Consider the following 15,038-nt stretch of genomic DNA (forward strand, 5'->3'; position numbering starts at 1 on the left):
AGTGCATGAAAGGCAGCGCAGGGATGCTGGGAGCATAACAGTGGGCGGGTGTGGTTGTCTGATGAGTGTCTCCGTCTTTTTCCACTGGTGTGAAAAGTAGTTCAGTAATTAAAGCAAACCTCTGTCTGGTCCCCAGTGGAGAAGGGAAGGCAGGAAGGGTGAGGAGGCAGCAAGAGCTAAAGAAGAAATGGGAGATAAAAGCCTGAGATGGTTGTAGTGGATGGAAAGGAGAAGACACAGATGTTTTAATTTTAGCTCAGTGTGCCACGAGGAGAGAATGTGGCGTCCGAATTTGAAGATGCTGATTAATTAGACATGGGTCCACGCATTCACGGACACGCACACACACACACACACTAATGCTAATATCACGTCTCACAGCACGGATACGCCATTCAAATTTAGCCCGAAGACAAGAGTTTCCCTCATTTTTCAGCTTTCTTCAACATTGAAGAAGCCTTTTGTAAATGCATCAGCAGTGACCCAGTTCAGAGCTGCAGTTAGTATCAGATAATAGTGACTCCTTGTCTTTTATTGAACTCCTGCATACACCTAAAGTCAGTGCACTAATAAGGCTGTCGAGAAAAACTTCTGACACACAAGTGTGCTCGCCAGAGTGATTAAAAAAAATGAAAGCCTTACATCTCAGATAAGTTTTTCTGTTTATTTCCACAGTAAATATTCAGTGTGCTTTTGCGTCGTTGGAGCTGTTTTCTCAGGGCTGCTCGTTATCTGAACTTTTTTCACTTTCTCTCCTTGCCTAATGAAGGCGTGAGTTTCCCGTCGCCACCGCCTGGTGTTTTTGTTTTGAGAGGTGTCCCGCTTTGACCTACATATGTTACTGTGACCAGCACAAAACTTTCATCTCCATGGCAACGCAAGGTATGAGAGGGAGAGATGCGCCTATTTGAAAGGCGTGCTCTTGTTGTTGTCGTCGTCTTGCCACTGTAGCTCGAGCCTCTGCGAGCCCGCCGCACAACCTGCACTCAGGTTTGTGTCAGAAAGGTGTTGAGTCATTTTGGAATCGGCGCAGCTCTTTGGCAGCGCATCACGAGCTGGAAGTACACACGCACATGTAGTCGAGCACAAACAAGCAGTTTTGTCCCAGCAAGCTAAAGGGGGTGTGTGGATGTGGAGGGAGAGAGCGGAAAAGAGGAGAAGGTTTCTGATGTATAATTTATCTGTGTAGTCAACGGGTGGAGGAGGCGATGCGGGGTGAGGAGGAAAGGAAAATTCAGGGGAGGATGGGTGGGTGGGTGAAAAGGAGGAGGGCGGAGATGAGGATGGGGGGAGGGAATCCAACATTGTCACGTTTTCCTCTGTTATCTATTGTTGCTCCAAGTACTGTAAGTTTCCCGGTGGGAATAAGGGGCTGTGTAAACGTTAAAGGCGTAATCAAATTTTTGCTTGTTTATTGTGTCGTTATTGTGCTTGTCATGTGCGCCAGTTCAACTCAGATAGAGCTGGACTTTCAGTCGCTGATATTTTCTGTTGTAGACAGAGTTTAAAGTTGCGCGTGCACATAAAACGAAGCTTCTTCGGGGCAGATGGTTCCTCATAGCAGCTGCACATTTGGCTCTTTAGAAGCAGGAGAGAAAGGGATGGATAAAACAGTGGATGGAGGGATGGAGGAAACAAAGCAGGCTGTTGCACCCCTGAAGGGAAGAGCAGATTTGCTTTGTTAGGAGACCCACATTGAGTAAGCCCCCCCCTCCCCCCACTTATTTTCTCTCCTGTCCTTCTTTTCCTCCACGCTTCTCTCACCCACGCCCTCTTCGTTTCTTCAAGACGTTTACACGTTTTTGCCATCCACATGCTTGGCTGCAGGCTTCGGGTGAGGTGAAATGGAAAGGAAGGGAGGCGGTAGATTTCAAATGCACATTCCTTAAGGGAGGGGGCTGCAGAGCTACATGATCCCAGTAAACAAGATGGGAGGGAAATTATAAAATATGATGTGAAAATATGACCTAAATAAAAAACTGCACCTCCTCCCTGCTTTTTTAAAATATGTTTGCCCCACTTTAAGTGTGTGTGTGTGTGTGTGTGTGTGGTTGGCATGCAAGTGAATGTGCGGGTGTGTGTATGTGTTAACGGTACGTCTAAGGGAGACAGTAGGCTGTGGTCCATCCAGGTCTGTTGTCCAGAGATAGCGCTCTGTTGTTGTCTCTACCCACTGATCAGCTCTGCCTCACCCACAGTGAAGTGGGTGCACACACACTCAGGCACGCACAAAGCGCCACCTCCACCTCTGCCTGCCCCTCACAGTCCCACCCCCTTACTTCAGCTTCTACCTTCAGCTTGGAACAGATGGCGGCTTTTTTTTAACTTAACAAGCATTTTGAAATGAACACGTTAATTGACACTCAGTTTCTTTATTTAGCACGCTCTCCTTTCAAAATCTGGCCTCCTACTTTATCCACGGTGCAACAAAGTATAACTTTTTTGTTGCTGGTGAATTTAAAGGTTGAAAGAAGAAAAAGGATAGGAATATAATACAGGTGTTATCAAATGACAGAAGTATAAGTTGTACATATTCCTGTTTGCATGGTGTTAAATAAAACTTCACTTGTAGATTCCTTACTTTCACATCAACCCTTAAACATAGCCACAGAGTTTTAATTTCTAATAGCAAGGAAAAACCTGAGAAATGGAGGTAGCATAGGATGAACTCCTCCCCCTTTCAGCTTCTTTTTATGTATGTAAACTCCTATGAAAGCAATCAGTATATTTCTAAAAACATATGAAAATGATCACAGCAGTATCTTATATGCACTGTTGTTTCAGTCGTTTTTAGTTGTTTTTTCCCTCACAGACATACAATTGTATACATTAATAAAGTTCATCAGCTTTAAATTATTTGGATGCCATGTCAACCCTACAGTCACCAGAACCATCTAAGCCCCCCTTTTTCTGCCGAAATCCATCATGGCATTGATTAAATAAGGTGCTGGAAAAATCCCTCAGAGCTTTTGATCCATGTTGGACATTTTCAATAAAATCTAGAGGTGGGAAAATCCCTATGATCAGCAGTTTCTGAAACACTCAGACCAGCCTGTCCGGCACTAACAACCAGGCCATGTTCAAAGTCACTGGAATCACTTTTGTTCCCCATTCTCAGTTGGAATTTCAACAGATCTTCGTGACAGTGCATTGAGTTGCTGAGATGTCATTGGCTGATTAGATATTTGCATTAACAAGCAGTTGAACAGATGTACCGAACAATCTGTCTGGTGAGTGTACATTTAAATTGCAAATGTAACGCCAAAGACAGCACGATAGCCTCACACCAAGAAAGTTCTGAGCTTGAATTCACCACCTGGCCGGGGCCTTTCTGTGTGGCATTTCTATGTTCTCGCTGTGCCTGCATGGGTTCTCTACAGGTACAGTCCAAAGACATGCACGTTAGTTATCTGGTTAATTGGTGACTCTAATTTGGTTGTAGGTGTGAATGGTTTGTCTTTCTGTGTTAGCCCTGTAATGGCATTTCAACCTGTCCAGGGTGTACTCCACCTCTTGCCCTGTGAGAGCCGAGCTAATGGATGGATGGAAGCCATCTACACTCACTAAATGATTTGGGAATTGCCAACTTCTGTGTTGGTTCATAATTTTTAACAATTGTTTTTAATTGAAATGTTTAATAGAACTGATAAAATGAAAACATGAACAGCTATCAGAAAGAGATTGTTGTTGATGCACAAGAACAAGAAAGGATGAAGTTTGAAGTGTGTCTGGAAAACAAGGTCATTCTGTGAAGTCGTCCTCTCGCATGCAACCCACAGTAGCTGGTAATTTGTGGTATTTTGCATCAGCTGCATTATGCAAGGGTGCTGCTTGAGTATAGAGACAGGACGCAGGACAATTTCTGGCTAGCTGTGACCCACTGTTGTATTACTGGCACAAATTAATATTATAATAAATCTTTATTTGTGCAAACATTTGCTTCCTTGCCTGCACCTCTGTTGAGTAATATCTAGAGAAGTTCAGGGCTCGTGAGCAACTTAACATTTCCATCTCAGATGAACCCGGATTATGCAACTTAAAGGTTTTGCAGAGTGAAATCACAGTTATGACCACCTGTCACCCTGTCCTCATCTGACCAGCAGAGACCATCAGTTATCTCATATACAGTATCTTTAGGCGAGTCTGAGCTCAGCGAGGAGAGACAATGGAGATAACCGAGGATATTGCAGCCCAGTGAGGACAGAAAGACAAAGCAGTGAATAGGAGAAATTCAGAGTGCGCACCTGGAGAAAGAAAGACTGCTGAGTGAATAAAATGTCATTCTTCTTGGCTCCACAGCTTATCTTCTCTCTGACTAATGTGGAAAGGTCAGGCAGGGACTTAGACTGACATATACAAAGTTAATATTTCAAAGGTTTAAATAAGTTGATCTGTTTCTTCCAGTACCTGGATTCTTCAGGTTATATGTACCAGACTAATTCTTGTAGTTATCCAGAAAAAAGTTGACTGGTAGTTCTCATATATATTTATTTTATTTGTTCTTTTTTATTAAGAACATCTTTGTTACGTGCCTTATTACTCTGATGCAAGATTATTATAAGACTTAATCTCATAAGCAAAATATAGTAGTATGCAGTTCTAATGCATACAATACATATAAAACAAATAGTTTTTCTATTTGTTGTCGGTTGTATTTGAGTGTACACACTGGCATGCATGATTTGCATAACAAATCTTAAGAAAACAGTGATGCAATCAGCCAAAATGTTGACGTACAGAGAGAACTTTAGCAGTCTGCAGTGTTTCTTTCTGTTTCAACCACTCTGACTGCCAATTTTTGAACAAGACATTTTATTTGTCAGTGTGCCCCAGGGTGGCTGTGGCTATAATGTAACTTGCCATCACCAGTGTGTGAATGTGTGTGTGAATGGGTGGATGACAGGTTGTGTAAAGCGCTTTGGGGTCCTTAGGGACTAGAAAAGCGCTATACAAATACAGGCCATTTATTTGGGGGAAGAAACTTGACTACTGTCTGCAGATACAGCTTACATGGCGGCTTGACAATCTGTTGAGATTTTAGCAGACAGGTAACACAGAAAGCATTGATTTGCACTATTGACAGGTTGTTTTCAAGTTGCAGACATAAACTGTTAGATTTTTCCTGCTCTAAAGCCCTCAGTGATGTCGTGGTCATAAGGCAGTTTTATTAGAGATGCCATGTTCAATCAAACCTTCTTCCACACTTATAAAATCTAAAATGTGACCACATTTTAGATTCAGTCCCCTTAAAATATTTAAGTTTCCTGAACTCTCTCTCTGGCTCTTGATATTTTTTAATAGACTAAAACAAAACCTGCATTTTATTCTCAAATCTTAGATGTTAGTTTGGCTGCATATCTTTTAATTTCAGTTATTATTAAATAGCACCAATTCACAACAACAATATTATATTGGAAGGTAAAAACCCTACAAAATTTAAAGAAAAACCAACAATTACACAACCACCTGTGAGCAAGCACTTGGTAGGAAAAACTCAATTTTAACAGGAAAACAGTCTCCACTAGAACCAGACTCAGGGACAGGCAGCCATCTGCTGCTACTGGTTGGAGTGACGGGGAAGAGAAGAGAGCATAGAGAGACAAGATAAAAGACACACTATGAGAGAAAGAGGGTGAATTTAATATTTACTAATGATTAAATACAGTAGTGATGCATAATCAGACAGACAGGTAAAAGACCCGAGTGAAGAAGAAATGCTCATTGCATCATGGGAAGCCCCCAAAGTAAATACCTAATAAAATAGTTAAGTTACCATGTTTGTAAGATTTTTAGGACCAAGTAAAGACCTCAGTTTTATTTGAATTTAGACGTAGTAAATTAGATTTCATCCAGGCCTTTACATATTAGAATAGAGCTTTTCAAATAAAGAACCAAATGGGTCTTTGGTTGACTGATAGGCTAGGGTGAAAGATTGCAGTCACTCCTACTCCTCGACCTGTGCTTTGAGGATTCTGACAGTTTATAGCCCTTTTCCACTTGTACCTACTCAGCTCGGCAAGGCTCTACTTGGTTTTTAGGGTTTTAGATGGTAGTACCTGGTACCAAGTACTTTTTTGGTACCTATTCAGGTGGGATCCCAAGTTATCTGAGGCGATCCGAAAACGTGATGTAAACGGACTGCATACCACCAACTGGCTACTCAGTGGTGTTGCTCAATGAATCATGAGAGCATCTTCTTCGCCAAAATCAAAACTGCCATTTTTGAAACCCGGCAACAAGGGAAATCACTATACAAAAAACAACAATGTGGTCCCTGAATATGACAAAAAAGCCATGAACCAAGCAGCCGGTCTACCATTGTCTCATTGTGGTTCTTTGTTGTGGCGTTTGTGTTGCATACAAATAATGTCACAGGACTTTTGGCTGCTTAACGTACAGTCGTTGCTATAATGACCTTACGCACATTAGGTGGTACTCGATTGTGATGGAAAACGGCCGTCGAGCCGAGTAGGTACTAGTGGAAATGGGCTATTAGTATGACTTTGAGGTGGCAATTCACTTAAACTAACAATATTCATCCTGTACAGTTTCTGTATAGCAGAATAAATCAACATGTTCATCAATTATTAAATCATTTACTAACAGGGAATCAGAAGAGAGAGGCCTAATGTTAATATAAGTCCTTTTGAAGTTCATTGTACTTATAGGGTCAGTTTGGTTCATCAGTAAGCTTAACAAGACTACCTGGCCACAGTAAACTGTGCAAAATTGATCTTAATGGTGTTGCCAGAAATGTAAGCAGGTAATAGCTAACAAATTTTATATGAATGTTGCAGGGACGCTAATTTTAGATTAGCACAATAAACTATGTGAATATGGAAAAGAGCTCCTTAAATATAAAATTTAGGTTAATCCCATTTTAGACAAAGCTGCAAAGACACTGGAGACAACGAAATGCATTTTAGCTCAAAACTTACTGATGTATAATTCTATCAGGACTGCCATAGCCAAAAGAAGATTATTACCATCTGCTCTTATTTATATTTGGCACTGTGGCTCTGTCCTGATACCGCTCCACGCTTCCATGCCAGTACGTGGAAAGCTTACAGCAGGAAGAGCAAGAGCAAGAGCAAGGAATCAGTTAAAAGCTGGTTTAAGTCAGATTGAGCAGGGGTGCAGGTGGGTTGCTCAGCAGCTTACAGATGACCAGATGTGAGTGGGCTTAAGCAGCCTAAACATTGTTTTCTTCCTAGATTTATAAATTAGATGCATGGAAAGTATCAGCTGAGCCTTCAGCTGCATTGAGATCAACTGATATGCCAGGATTGTGGTGAAGTTTAACTTCATGGCCTGCCTGAACTGACGCTGTGCTCCATTTTCTTCTCGCTATGAACTCCCTCTAGGGAATGATAACAAAGAGATAAATTATCCAAAGGTGTCAGTGGGAGTACCTGGGAAATCTCATGGGAAACTTAACTCCGGATCTCATATTTCCTCTTTATACATTCAAGACACGTCAGGTGACTTGGACACAAGCTTCAACTGCCACGCTAAATAATTCAGAACAGGCTATGACCTGTTGGTGTGTGTGGGGGGGTAGGTGTGGGGGGGGGGTCCATGCGTGTCATTGTGTGTTTGTGTATCTCAGCTGTGTTTTCAGGTGTGTTTGTGTATTTTGGGGCAGCACTTCAGTAGTGTGTGAAAATGAATACTACCACAGTGGTTTCCCCTGTCCTCTTGGAGGAACCCTGTGTCCTACTTGGGATCAGCTTACAGATGTTTGACAAAGAGTGGACGGACTGAAAAGAGCCTCCGTGTTTTTCTGACTGCATTTTCATATAAATCCCAGTTTATCCATCTGTTATTTCCAATATGTGACTCCTTGTGTTTGTTGCTTTTTTCTCCACTTGTCCTGAAGAAATGAGATTCTGTTTTTGTGTGTGTGATTTACATCATGTCAGAGCTGCTGTCATGCACGAGCTGATTTGCATACAGACTTTGTATAAATATGACTCAATTCACTCAGAGCATCATCCTCCTCCTCATGAGGATTTTCAGTGTATGCATTTATACAGGCCCATGCTGAGTGTGAGAATCTGGGTTAGTAATGTATCTTGTAAACACAAAGGGTAATTTGATGTATGACTAATGTATTACATTGTGTAAAATGACCTGAAACATCAGATAATTTATTGCCATCCTCTAACTGCCAACCTCACTGTCAAACAGCGGGTATTACAGTAGTTATAGCTGACTCGTTTGCTGTAGTTCAGTGTCTTCTTGGGCTGCAGTGACATCAGTCACCTGTGACATAAGATTCTGGAGTTACACTCCAAAGGCACTGAGTGCAGCCATACATCTCAATGTCATGAATAATGTCTGATGTGATGAAGTCAGGAGGATGTTAACTCGCACTGCAGTTCAGTGAAATGCGAGTCGCACTTTGGCGTAAAGTTAAATGTGACAGCCAAGGGACTTTCTGAGAAAACTGCTAAAATGTACAGTATTAAAGGAACATTTATATGATACACAGGAAGTTTCCTTTGGCAACAGTTACTTCCAAGCATCAGCTAGGTCAGTGCGGGTGGTTCTGTTTGAAAGAGCAGCAAAAGCTCGAGGGGTGGAGGTGGCAAAAATCACAAGTTGCTTCTCTTGTGCTTCGTTTCATTTTTTCACTGACTGTTTGGCGAGGTTTCAGCACCATGTTTGGTTTAGTTTTAGTTTACGTTGTGGTTTTACATTAAAATAAACCACTCCACCCCGAATCTTGAGAGGGGGTGCCACATGGTACATGCATTTAAATGTGACAAGCTTGGTCTCGTTAAATCTGTGGTAGGTTTTCACAGCACTGATGACAAAGGACAATCTCATGCATTTCTGTGAGACTCCACCAACTTTCAACAAAACAGCATTTTCTGGCATCCTGAGACTGACAACAGCCTAAATATAGACATAATACTGACTCACACAAATTTATATATTTAGTTCCTAAAGATCTCAATTTTTCCAATAAATGTCAATTGTTTTGATAAGTTGTACTCCATGGATTCTACCCATTTCTACAATATATTACCAAAAGTATTCACTCACCCATTCAAACCATTGATTTCAGGGTTCCAATCGCGCCTATGGACACAGGTCTGTAAAGTCAAGCACCTAGGCATGCAGATTGCTTTCACAAACATTTGTGAATGAATGGGCCGCTCTCAGGAGCTCAGTGAATTCCAGTTATGAAAATTTCTTGCTACTAATTATTCCACAGTCAAATGTTAGTGGTAATGTAACAAAGAGGAATGTCATCAACTTTCTGCAGACGTCCAAACTCCGTGCGGACTCCAGATTAGCTCAAGAACAGTTTATAACGAGCTTCATGGAAGGGGTTTCCATGGTCGAGCAGCTGCATCCAAGCCTTCATCACAAGCACAATACAAATTGTAAAGTCCACCGCTACTTGATGACTCTAGAGCAGTGGAGATGTGTTGTCTGGAGTGACGACTCACGCGTCTCCATCTGGTAATGTGATGAATGAGTCGGGGTTTGGCGGTTGCCAGGACAACGGTACTTGTGTGACTGCATTGTGGCAAGAGCAAAGTTTGGTGGAGGGGAGATTATGGTGTGGGGTTGTTTTGCAGGAGTTGGGCTCGGTCCCTTAGTTCTAGTAAAAGGAACTCTTAATGCTTCAGCATACCAAGACACTTTGGACTATTTTACACTCTTAACTTTGTGGGAACAGTTTGGTAATGGCCCCTTCCTGTTCCAACATCTCTGTACACCAGTCCACAAAGCAATGTCCCAAAAGACATGGATGAGCGAGTTTGGAGTGGAAGAACTTGACTGGCCTGCACAGAGTCCTGACCTAAACCTGAAAGAACAGCTTTGGGATGAATTAGAGCGGAGACTGTGAGCCAAGCCTTCTCTTCCAACATCAATCTGACATCACAAATGCCCTTCAGGAAGGATGGTCAGAAATTCCCATAAACACTCATAAACCTTGTTTATATCATAATAAACCACATGGATTAAAATGGGATATCACTCAGGTTCATAAGTGTGCGAAGGCAGACGAGCAAATACTTTTGGCAGCATAGCATATTTGAGGTGCTCTGTGGAAGGGATATATATATATAGGCTTGAATATCAAAAACTCCAAGATACTCTTTTCAAAATAAAATTAAAACGTCTTTATTTTCACAACAAGGTTATATAAAAACTCCAACGCAGTTTGGCACACAGGCCCACATCAGGGAATAAAATAGAGTCCATGAATCAACTAAATATTTTCTATTAATATTTCACCAATAAGGGCCTTCCACGCGGTGTGTTCTACTAATAGCAAGCTTCCACCTAAGGGTGAGTGAAATATTCCACCAGTGAAGCCCCGCCAACAGGAGACATCTTCAAAGAGCCTAGATAGATAATAACATCAAGTCAAACATTCATCCAAATTCATTTCATGTCAAACTATAAGAACACAGTAAAACATTTACTGGGACCATTTGTGTTCTCGATAAATGTTTTGAAGAGAAACATGATTCAAACCAGTCATATTTGTGTGCTAAGTGGAAACAGCTGTGAGCTAACATGTTCACCATTCCTACTGTGTAGACGGGGGAAAGGCAGCAGTGGTGTGTTTGCCATCTTGTTTTCATTTTTTATTTCTTGCTTCAGTTAACTCAGCTTTGAGAAACACTGAAGTCTGGATTCTGCGCTTCCCGACTGGCTGACAGTTATTTCAGCCTAGCTTAGTTTAGCTTTGTCAGGAAGACAACTAGTGCAGTTGCTTTTACCCAAAATGTTGTAAATCTGAACATAAAAAGGTTTCAGTTTTAAATACTTTTATCTTGTGTCCCTCATCTGGAACATCTTCTTCACTTTCTTGTTTCTTTGCCTTACATGACATATTTTATCCCATATCCAACATCCCCTCCACTCTTCCTCTCATTTTTCCTCTGTGTCACAGTGAAAAGTGAATAATTCATATATAGGCTGCATGCTGGTGGAGATGAATCATGTGAGAAGAGCAGGATACACGTGCTCCTCTGAGAGCAACTCTCAAAAGACCCCAGCAGTATATGAGGATTGGCTCCACACTCTGTCACATTACGATACAGACCTCAGCCACTCCATCCCAGCTTGCATGACAGTCACACGTGAGCTCAACACCAGCTTCTCTGCCCTCAGGACCCGGGCAAGAAGCCACCCACAAAGACCATGAAGTAGCTTCTCTCTGCATTGTCTTTTCAGTAGATGTCTGTGTGTTCAGACAGATATCATAACCTGTTTATCTAATAGTTGTTTTCATTCTCAAAATGAATTTAGGACAAACTCAGATCATTTTTAGGTCAAATTAAAAATCGGGACCAACAGGTTAGGTCCAAAGCTTTTTTTTCCAATGGGCCGCATATTTCTGGGGATGCCCAGGCCTGTTTTGGAGCAATCTTTCTTGGGCATATAGGAGAACACAGTTGACGCACACATGCACAGAGTACCATTAACACAAAGTCTCACAGCCAGATCTGTAAACACTGACAGTATTCAATCACACTTCACACCAGGGATGTCAACCTCATTTTACATTGCGGGGCCACATTCAGACTACTTTAACCTTAAGTGTCCTGAACCAGCGACGCATGATATTGTGTAAAATTACAGACTGTCAGACTGTCCCATCATTATAAAATATACAATTTATTGAATTAAAAGAAAATGTCCTTTTTTATGCAAATCCCCTGTAAAAACAGCAAATAGTGAAAAATAGGAACTTTCTGTCACTTAATTGTTTCTTACTTAATTGAGGGGGGTTCTTTATCAATAGAAAAAGCTTTAAAGATCATGAAAATATCCCCTCCTTCACATTTTCCAGAGCACCCCCCCACCCCCGGCTGAATCATCAGTAACAGTTTTGTTTTGAGTTTAAGAGACAAATTACTGAACTATCTTCTGATGTCATATCAGATAATAGTTTTAAGAAAGCTACTGCAGACTTGTAATAGTTCTCCTGCAATCTGTTATTCACCCTGTTGACACGTTTGATTTATGGAACACGCAAAAAAAGCTCAGTTTGTGTCTACACAGAGTTCTGCGAGTTGTGTCTCTTTACTCCCACACACACTTATGTCTCTGGAGAAACTCTCTGCTAATGTCTAACTAAATGTGCGTGTGTGTCTTTATACTCCTGCTTGCCTGAGCTCTGCCTCTTGTGAAACTTGCCGTGTCCCGATGCACACGTGTATCCCTCGCAAAGGATAAACACGTTGGTATGGTGAGAGAATCAAAGTAGCAATTATTCATATGCAGGGACCCTCTAAGTTTTCATCCTGTCACACCGTGTTATCAGACCGCGTGACTAAGCAGCAGCCACTGTAGACTGAGAAGCTCAGTGCTTAAAGTCTGCTCTGTCAGTTTGAGATAATTTGGTATTTGACAGATGTAACAGATGGGTGACATGTTAGGGGAAAAGCTTAACCTTTCACTCCTACAGTGAGAGGATCAGCTGGCTCTATAGTGTCCCTTCAGAGGTAATGGTCACTGCACATCAATACAAAGTTGTTCTGAATGGTCACTTTTGTCCTGCAATGCAACACTTCTGTCCTGATCACAGTGGCCTCTGTCTGGATGACACTATCCTCCACCCACAGAGGTTGAGGTGGTTTGATGAGGATGAAAGTGATGTAAATCGTGCACTTTGAACTTCACAGTCACTGATCGTTAACCTAGCCAAACACATATGGGAGGTTTTGGACTCCCAAGACTCACATCATCCCAGTAGAGTCGAAAAGACTTGGAGAATCTCTAGCAGCGTGGGGTTGACAAACTTTACCGAGACACGTCTCTTTTTTTCTTTTGTGCCTGTCAGTGTAATTAAAATTCAAGGTGTATAACAAAGAAGCAGCAGCCACAGAGAGATGTTATGACTCAGATTTGAATTCACTTTAGAAGATTGCTTCTCCCACACCGTTACTTTGAGAAAAAAAAAAAGATTATCTCAGGTTTTATTTTCCAAGCTCCAGCCTTCTTTTATAATAACATTGTACCCATCATAGTAATGATGATCACTCAGTCAGATGCATACTTTCTAAACAAAAAACGAGGGTTTGTTTAGAAAGTCTAGCTTTGCAGAAAATGCATGTAATTGTCTTAGCAAGCCTACGCAGAGATGGGCATTATGCAACCACCAAGTCGCTGAGAGGCTTACAGAGTAAAACACCTTGTGCGCATTAAAGCAATCTGATTGGCTGATCCATGCAATAGTTTTTCTTTAAATCACGGAGACATGAATCTTTGAGAAAGTTGTTTTTTAAATTCACGGGAATATTTCACTAGAATGCACTCAAGACATCATCAAAGGTCTAGTACACTTAGTGCAGCCCAAAGCAGTGCTCTTAAAGCGTTCTACTCAACAGCATTCCTGCTGCAGAGTACCTTGTCTTATCAACCAACTAACTAGATATCAGTCCACATTATGCCACGCTGAGCCCAAAGCAGCTGACTTCCTGTAAGGACTATGATTGAATCCTTGGAAGCTGTTCCTTTGCCTTTGCCTAAAGGTTTAAAGCATGTACCAGATAATTAAAACGTCCACTTTAAATATTATCATTATCTTTGTTGCATATCACTGTCCTGTCCCTGCCTTCCCATTGCACCTGCCTCTTGGCTAAAAACTAAATAATCCCACAAAATAAAATAATTCCAAGTTTTTCTATTTACATAAATCATGAAGATTCATTGCCCAGCATCATCAAATACTTATTAGTCAGGTGGTAGTGACCGTGTTGAAAATTATGATTATGATGGGTGTCTTGGTGGTAATGTAGGATGTGCTTGTTTGTCCTAATAAGGTTCTCCTGCTTTTTCTTTGCCTTCTTAGATCAGCCGCTGCCTGAAACCTGGAGGTCGGTTTGTCTCCGTTACCTTCGCTCAGCCTTTTTTCAGGAAACGGCTCTATGCCCGTACGGAATATAAATGGTCCATCAAACATCAAAGTTATGGAGAAGGCTTTGAATATTTTGTGTATGTCATGACCAAAGGGGAGAAGCTCAGCCCGGAAGATGCAGGTCTGGAGAAAAAGCTGCTGCAGGACACCGAAACTCCACCAACCAGGATTACTACAATAACAAATGATGATAAGGAAGACTTCCTGGCTAATATTGACCTGTAGGGTGACTCTGATATGTAGGATTGCCTTTATAAGTAATCTTTATATTGTGATTTTTTGCAACGGGAAACTGTTAACCAAATTTCTGCCTTACTGTTTTTATGTATTTATTAAGAATTTGTAAGGAGTAACTATTTTATACTGTTTGACGTACTAGATGTTAGTTTTAAAGTCTAATTTTATCAAGATACCGATATATATTTGGATAAATGTTCTGCAAATGTAATTAAGATGTTGTAAAGATAAGAGAACTGCTGTATAAATGGAAATTGAAATCCATATTTTATCTAAATGTTTGAGACAAAATCCTGCGTCTGACCAGATGTATTCACAATAGTTTAATAGACAAATGTGTGCCTTTTGTCGTTTTGAAAACATGATTAACAAATGTTACTCTTAATAAATTTCTCATTTGCAAAGAAAAAAAATGGCTAACTGATCTGTTGTCTCAATTCTTCACGGCTCAGATTCAACAAGGTGCTGGAAACATTCGTCAAATCCCATCTCAGAGTTGCTCTGTTGGATTGAGATCTGATGACTGTGGAGGCCACAGCAGCACCATCACCAGCCTGAACTGTTAACAGAAGGCAGGATGGATTCATGCTTTCATGATGTTTACACCAAATTCTGACCTCACCATTCAAATGTCACAGTCGAAATCAAGGCTCATCAAACCAGGCAAAGTTTTCCAGTCTCTTATTTTCTAGTTATATTAAGACTTTTTGAACTACTGGCACCCAGTGTGGTCTTCTGCTGCTATAGCCCATGTGCTTCAGAGATGCTCTTCTGCATACCTTGGTCATAATGAGTGCTTCTTTGAGTTGCTGTTCCTGTTAGCTTGAAGCAGTCTGGCTATTCTTCTCTGACCTCTTGCATCAACGAGGCATTTTGACCCACAGAACTGCCGCTTACTGGAAACTTT

The 15,038-nt window shown here is 41.2% G+C and overlaps 1 protein-coding gene across 1 annotated transcript in view; it reads left to right on the plus strand.

The window, feature by feature from the left end:
• Window positions 1–14,544, plus strand: part of ece2a (endothelin converting enzyme 2a) — a 96,003-nt gene extending 81,459 nt beyond the window's left edge. Inside the window, exon 5 of the mRNA XM_006786586.3 lies at window positions 13,829–14,544. Coding sequence (XP_006786649.2) covers window positions 13,829–14,119 — 291 coding nt within the window. The 3' untranslated portion in view covers window positions 14,120–14,544. The remainder of the gene's footprint in view (window positions 1–13,828) is intronic.
• The last annotated feature ends 494 nt before the right edge of the window (window positions 14,545–15,038 follow it).

Source organism: Neolamprologus brichardi, chromosome 18, assembly GCF_056152115.1.
Source record: "Neolamprologus brichardi isolate AB-2024 chromosome 18, ASM5615211v1, whole genome shotgun sequence".
Lineage (NCBI taxonomy): Eukaryota > Metazoa > Chordata > Actinopteri > Cichliformes > Cichlidae > Neolamprologus > Neolamprologus brichardi.